This window comes from Tupaia chinensis, unplaced genomic scaffold, assembly GCF_000334495.1.
Source record: "Tupaia chinensis unplaced genomic scaffold, TupChi_1.0 Scaffold000671_1, whole genome shotgun sequence".
Classification (NCBI taxonomy): Eukaryota; Metazoa; Chordata; class Mammalia; order Scandentia; family Tupaiidae; genus Tupaia; species Tupaia belangeri.
In genome coordinates, this window is record NW_006160193.1 from 4,232,354 (window position 1) to 4,238,410 (window position 6,057).

General features: G+C 54.5%; 1 protein-coding gene across 5 annotated transcripts in view; it reads right to left on the bottom strand.

Moving 5' to 3' along the window:
- Positions 1-5,060, bottom strand: part of WARS1 (tryptophanyl-tRNA synthetase 1) — a 32,476-nt gene extending 27,416 nt beyond the window's left edge. For 2 of the 5 annotated variants that reach the window (XM_014592199.2, XM_006159984.3), the window contains exons 1-2: positions 4,018-4,943; positions 717-890 (exon numbers count right to left, since the gene is read on the bottom strand). In XM_014592199.2, the coding sequence (XP_014447685.1) occupies positions 717-827 (111 nt within the window). In that variant the 5' untranslated portion in view covers positions 828-890; positions 4,018-4,943. Of the gene's footprint in view, positions 1-716; positions 891-4,017; positions 4,944-4,981 lie in introns of those variants that run through there. The other 3 variants (XM_006159983.3, XM_006159985.3, XM_006159986.3) reach the window with 3 other exon arrangements.
- Between the last annotated feature and the right edge of the window lie 997 nt (positions 5,061-6,057).

The following is a 6,057-nucleotide window of genomic DNA, read 5'->3' on the forward strand; positions in this document are numbered from 1 at the left end:
GTGCCTACCGTATGAACTAAGCTTGTCACAGGAATGTACGTCTGGGAAGAACCAGAGCAGGTAGAGGGCTCGGGACTGTCCTCAGTTTCAGGCACCCATGGGGTGGAACACACCCTCCTGGGTAAAAGGCGTGCTACCATGCTGACGCTGACTTGACCACAGCTGCAGGAGGCTGAGGGGTGAGTGTCTGTCAGTGCAAATTCTTCACCTCCACCACGAGGACCTTCACCGTAACACCAACATGAAGCAGTGTAACAAGCATGCTGGTCAGAGACATGGGCGTGCCAGGCAGGTGGCATGGTGGTTGAGGGCGCTGGACTCCCACATAGTCAACTGCGGTTCGAGTCCTGGACCTGGTGGCTTGCTTTCTCACTTTCCCTCTCTCTCTTTCTCTCACACTCTGTCCCTCTCTGGTCAAATTAAAATAAGTAAATAAAGTTAAATGAAAAAATTCTTAAAAAAAGAAGAATCAGCTCAAAGAACTGAAAACATCTCTGCTGGGGTGGGCTGGAGGCTGCTGAGATTTACAAGGACTCTGAGGGCACGAACTTTCCAGACCACGGGCACCGGAGTGCTGACACGGAGAGGAGCGCATTTCTAGTCACAACTGAACCCCCTCAGAGGGCGGGGCAGGGTCCGGGGCACAGCCTGCTCCAGGGGAGCACACCACGGATGGGGAGCACACCACGGATGGGGAACACGACCAAACCGTGTACCTTTGGCGCCTTCTCGGCTTTGAGGGCCCTCACGTGCTCCCCTTGAGCAGCTATGCTGTTGAACAGCTCCAGCGGGGAGGGACGGGGCTTGAGGTCGAGCACGTCCACCATCTTCCAGGACCTGGGTTCACAGCTGGCTGGGGCGTCAGGGGATGTCCAGGGGTCGGGACAAGACTGTGTGGGGTGAAAAAGAGAAGAGAGATTAGCAAATCACTGCCTGTTTTCCATTCTTGTAGTTCGTCTTTTCTTCTGGACAGGCTGTGAGGTGAGTTCTAATAAAGAATATGGATAATGTAACATTAATAAAAATATGAGCAGCAATTTGGAGCCACGACAGAGAGGAAGAACGGAAGAGCAAATGCTGGTGATGGGGACGAATGGTGTATCTAAGATTTCCCAACTGGAGGTCTGCAGAGGATCCCTCCTAGCGAGAACAGGTGTGTGCCAAGCGGATGGCCCCTGTCCCTCCTCAGTGCTACCACCCAGGAGGGCCAGTGTTTGCTCAGGGAATAAATACTGATGCGCTTATGAAATATCGGCTCACTACAACGACAAACGTTTTGGAAAGAGCTATTTGCTCTTTATCTTAGTTGCCTTGGAGAAGATTCTCAGGCCTCAGTGGCCACAATGGCATCCACTGCTGCTCAGCTGGTCTGCCGTGATGAAGCCAGCTCCGGGCGGATGTGGAGCCTTGTATGTTCCAGGCCCCTAACGAGGCACAGACCCACCCCTGTGCTGCCTCATTAACTGCAGATCCTCGAAGACAGAAGGTACCTTTCATCAGTCTCTATTTACTGTTTACCTGGAAAAACGTGGGCCCAGGGCAGGCAGAGACGTGCCATCCACAGTACCTTTTGAGGCTGGTCACGTCCCCTGAGTGTCAGTTTCCTAAGCTATAAAATGGTGCCACTGGAACCTCTTATAAAAACAATATGGGGCTGGCCAGTGGCGTGGTGGTTGAGGGCACTGGACTCCCATATATGGTCGACTTAAGGTTCGAGTCCCAGACCTGGTGGCTTGTTTTCTCACTTTCTCTCTCTTTCTCTCTCCCTCTCTGGTTAAAATAAAAATAAAATAAAATAAAGTTAAATGAAGTAATTATATATAAAAAAGAAAACAGTAAGAAACTCCAACACGGTAGCATTTTGTCAGCTGTAAGCAAGATGTAAAGCCCTCCTGGGTGTCATGAAGTTTGGTTCTGTCGTCAGGGCTCCAGAGTGCCTCTAACCTCCACCTTCATCCTCGTTTGCTGTGATACTTGGAGGACGAAGCTGGTGGCAGCTGCTATGTTGCGACTTCTGTACCTGGTGTTGCTCGAAGCACCTTAACCACATAACTCACTGAAGCCTACAGCAAAGCTGAGATAGCTCTGCCAGCTCCGTTTCACAGATGAGGCACAGAGGGGTTAGGCCACTGCACCAGATAGCACAGCAAGTGCATGGAAGGGACGGGACACAAAGTCCAGCATAGCCACATGCCACACGACGACTGTTCAGTTGACAGCTGGCTGCGTATACAGAGGTGGGCCCGCAGGACTGTGAGGGGCCGCCCTGTCCAGTCTGGTGGCGCGAGGCTCTGCCATTAGGCATGTGGAAGTCCACTCTGTGATCTCGCACAGGATGAAACCGCCCGGCCACATGGCTGAGCGACAGTGACGGTGGTTTGAGCCGGCACGTTATACTGTTATCCTCCAAATGGACCAACGCACACGTTCAGGTGTCATGTATTCTTACGATCCATCTGTTAAAAAGCGTACAAATTTGAACTAAACCACTCTGTACATCACCGAAAGCAGGATGGGACGGCAGCCACTTTCTCTGCCTGCTTTGCTGAGAACCACCTCAATTCCCAGAAAGGAAAGTATGATGAGGTAACTGACTTAGATAACGGAGTACCCAGTTTACAAAGAGGGCAGGGATGTGGAAGTACCTTCTGCCTAAGGCTAGACCCACTTCTCTCTGGGGTCTCGGCCCACATCAAATAACAATCGAAGGAGCAAAGATTACTTCCAGACACCAAGGGCCACACATCGTGGCAGATATCTCACAGGGAACCCCCAGTCCCCCCAGCCTCCGGTGGGGTGTCTGCTGGCCCTGCGTGTGCAGGCACGAGACTGGAGGCTGAGGGACGGCAGAACAGCCCCGCTGGGTTCCAGCACCACCAAGCAGCTGAGTCAGGATCCCATGCCATCGTGTTCCCCTATGATCGTGAGCTCTGAATCCCAGCTGCTCTCTGCCTGGACACTGCTGAACAGCTCCCCGACTCTACCCGGAGCTGTTGGTTACAGCCTTTCCCAACGCCTGTGCCGACGGCCAAGCTGGTCACTTGGGCCTCTTGGTAACTTTATTTGAGCAACACCCACTCACGTGAGTTACTCTTGTCTCCTCAGCAGCCTGGGAGCGACTCTGAGAGTATTCCCAGTCTTCTATTGAATAGTACCTGCTAGGAAGGCTGTCAACGGTCACCGACCGTCTCCTAAGCCGTCCAGTTCAACTGCTCCTCAGGTTTGCATCCCTCTGAAGCATCTTTACACATGCTTTTCTCCCATCTGGACTTCAGGCAGCCTCTACTTAATGTCCTGACACTGAGCTGGGCCTTTCAAGATTTGGGGAGAACCAGGCTGGTCTCCTGGGGTCTCCTATCCCCAGACTGCTTTTACACCACTGCTGACATCTGTCCACCATCCTGGTCCCTCTTTCTGAGAGTCCCCTCGGTTTACCTTGTCTTTCTGAAAAAGGGGTGCTCTGTTCGGAAGACAAAAGGCAGTGAAGTGAGCGTCTGAAGTCTGGAGGAGGTCCAGGTCATGTACAGACTAAAGTGAGCCTGAAAATTCCTCGGGAAGTGCCAGGTGACGCCTGCGGGAGCCTGGGATGCCAGTCTCCACTGCGACATAGATGATATGCTGCGATATGCTGCTCTGCCAGAGGGTGACCGCAGGGACTGGGTCACGTTGCAGGGAAACTCATGTATCTTTAATACCAGAATCCCATTAAGAGGCATATGGGAACTAAACCAGATGGAGGGAACTGCAGAGGAGCTCTCCCTGTTCTCGTTTCACAAGGTGGTCACTCACTGCGAGGGAGCCACATCATTCCAATCCTGTGTGTGCATGTGTGTGTGTGCAATTTCCTGAGTAGTCAGAGAGAACTAACTGACATTAATTATATATATATATAATGCACAGCACCCTAGCCCTAGGAGAGACAATCCCTTAGCCCCTAAACCGAGATTTTTAACACTTTGGTAAAAGGCTGGTAAAAACACTAACAAGCTCTAAGCTTAGCAAAGATGGTATACATACCCAGGTTGTGGGAGACACTGCAGAGGTGGCCGCCGGTTACGCTGGGCAGACGAGAGGGTCCTGCCCAGTCAGAAGTGGTCTTAAATACTCCTCCCTGCTTTATTTCAGTTTCCTTGTCAAAAAAGGCTCTTCTTTTCCATTCCTGTTTATCCTGCCCTTCAGTGATATGCAAGTAGGGAATTCTTAGAAGTCCCCAGATTCTGGGAAGCACTTGAGCCTCCTGACCCACCTCCTTCACTGGACTGTCCAACCAGGGGCAGGGGGGACCCGGTGGAGATCAGTGAAACACCCTCTCAGAAACAGTGATTCGCTGGTCATTGCATCAGCCGTCCCTTAGCCCAGGCTGGCCTCCCTATAACGTCCCCGCCCTCTTGCCATTCCCCACCACGGCGTCCGTGTGACTGTGATTATCTGTGGTCGTGGGGCGGGAGGGGGTGCAGGAAGGGCGGACTGTAAATTCTCTGCGGCAGTTCCCAGAGGCGGCGCAGTGCTGGGAAGATCCTGAGTTTTGGGGTCAGAGAGACCTGGGTTTCAACCCCAGCATGGGCATTCTCTTGCTCTGAAACCTCGGGCAAGTCACGTTATTTCCCTGCTCCTTCCTCATCTGTGAAATGGACATAAAGAAGTCTCCTAACCTTACGGAGGAGGGGACTAAGTGCGACACCGTAGGCAAAGCCCCGGACGCACTGCAGGCACTAGATTAAAATGGGGGCCCTTCTCCTTGGGAAAAGAAACGGGAGTCGCGTGGGCCGGGCTTGGGGCCGAGCAGGTCCGCGGCGCTCGGAGTAAAGGGCAATGCGGACCGTGGCAGCCTCCGCACCCCTCGTGGTGCCACGACCCGATGGGCAGCGGGCCGCGCTGAGGTGGCACGAGGGCAGCACCGGGGGGCCAGGACGCCTGGCACTGCCCCGGCGTGCCCCTCCTGCTCTCACCTCCTCGCCTCAGCCTCCCTCCACTGACTTACCCTGCCGGCCCGTCACCGCAGCAGGCTCAGCCACCGGTCCCCTCCTGGGCGTCCGTGGAAACGCCGTCCGGCTGGAACAACTTCCGGCATAACTGCGCCACCATTGGCTGTTCGCGCGGAGGCGGGGCAGAGGCCTCCGCTGATTGGCCGGACGCCCCGGCACCGCGGCGGAACGCGGCTGAGCGGTGGCGTGCAAGCCTGCCGGCCTCCCGGACAACCGGGAGCTTCCGGTTCGTGTGGTGAGCAGCGGGCCCTGGGCGGGAGAGGGCCGGGACTGGTGGTACCCCGAGAGATCGGCGCATGTCAACGCGGGGCTTTCCCCGCTGCTCGGCTTTATTTCCCATTTCTTCCGAAAGCGCAGTATTCTATACCGCCCTCACCTGTTGAGAGCTTGGCTAACTCCTATTCATCCTTCAAAACCCACCTCTGGTCGTCCCTGCCTTCATCAGTCTATGGTGTCTGGGGCAGGACTGGTGTTTTGCGTTTATCTCTGCCCAGGCCAGACCCAGCACAGGGCTTGAACAGAGTAGCTAATCAGGACATGCTTGTCGAAGGAGAATACACTTTCATTCACTTCCTCTTACGGTCTTTCACAGATTGCCTTCCACAAGTGTTCCTAGCCGGCTGGGGTAGGCTAGTGAGCAGGGCACAGAGGCCCGTGTTCCTGGGCGGAGGGGTGGCGCTGTCAGCGCTGTCAGCCCCAGGCCCTGCCGCAGTCTCTCCAGGCCTGCACCTGTTCTCCCCCTGATGTTCTTGTCCTGTAGTTCCATCACTCCCCTCTTCCCACCAGCAATTTCCTTCTTTTTTCTTTTCCTAAAAGCTTGTTCCCGTCAGCTCCCAGTCATCTCCGTTTTTGTGTTTTCTTTGAGTCATCCTTGACTCTTCCCTCACCACATGTGATAGGTTCTCTTGGTTGGGTTTTCAGCGCCTCTCCTCACCTCTGCTGCCTCACCTCCTGCGGGCATTGCCGACATGTGACCTTCTCGAGGCCTGCCTCTGCCTCTGTGGGAGCTGCAGCCCGAGCCCACCTTTGTGCCTGCCTCTGTTTCACTTCTCAGTGGGTCTCACCCCGCTGT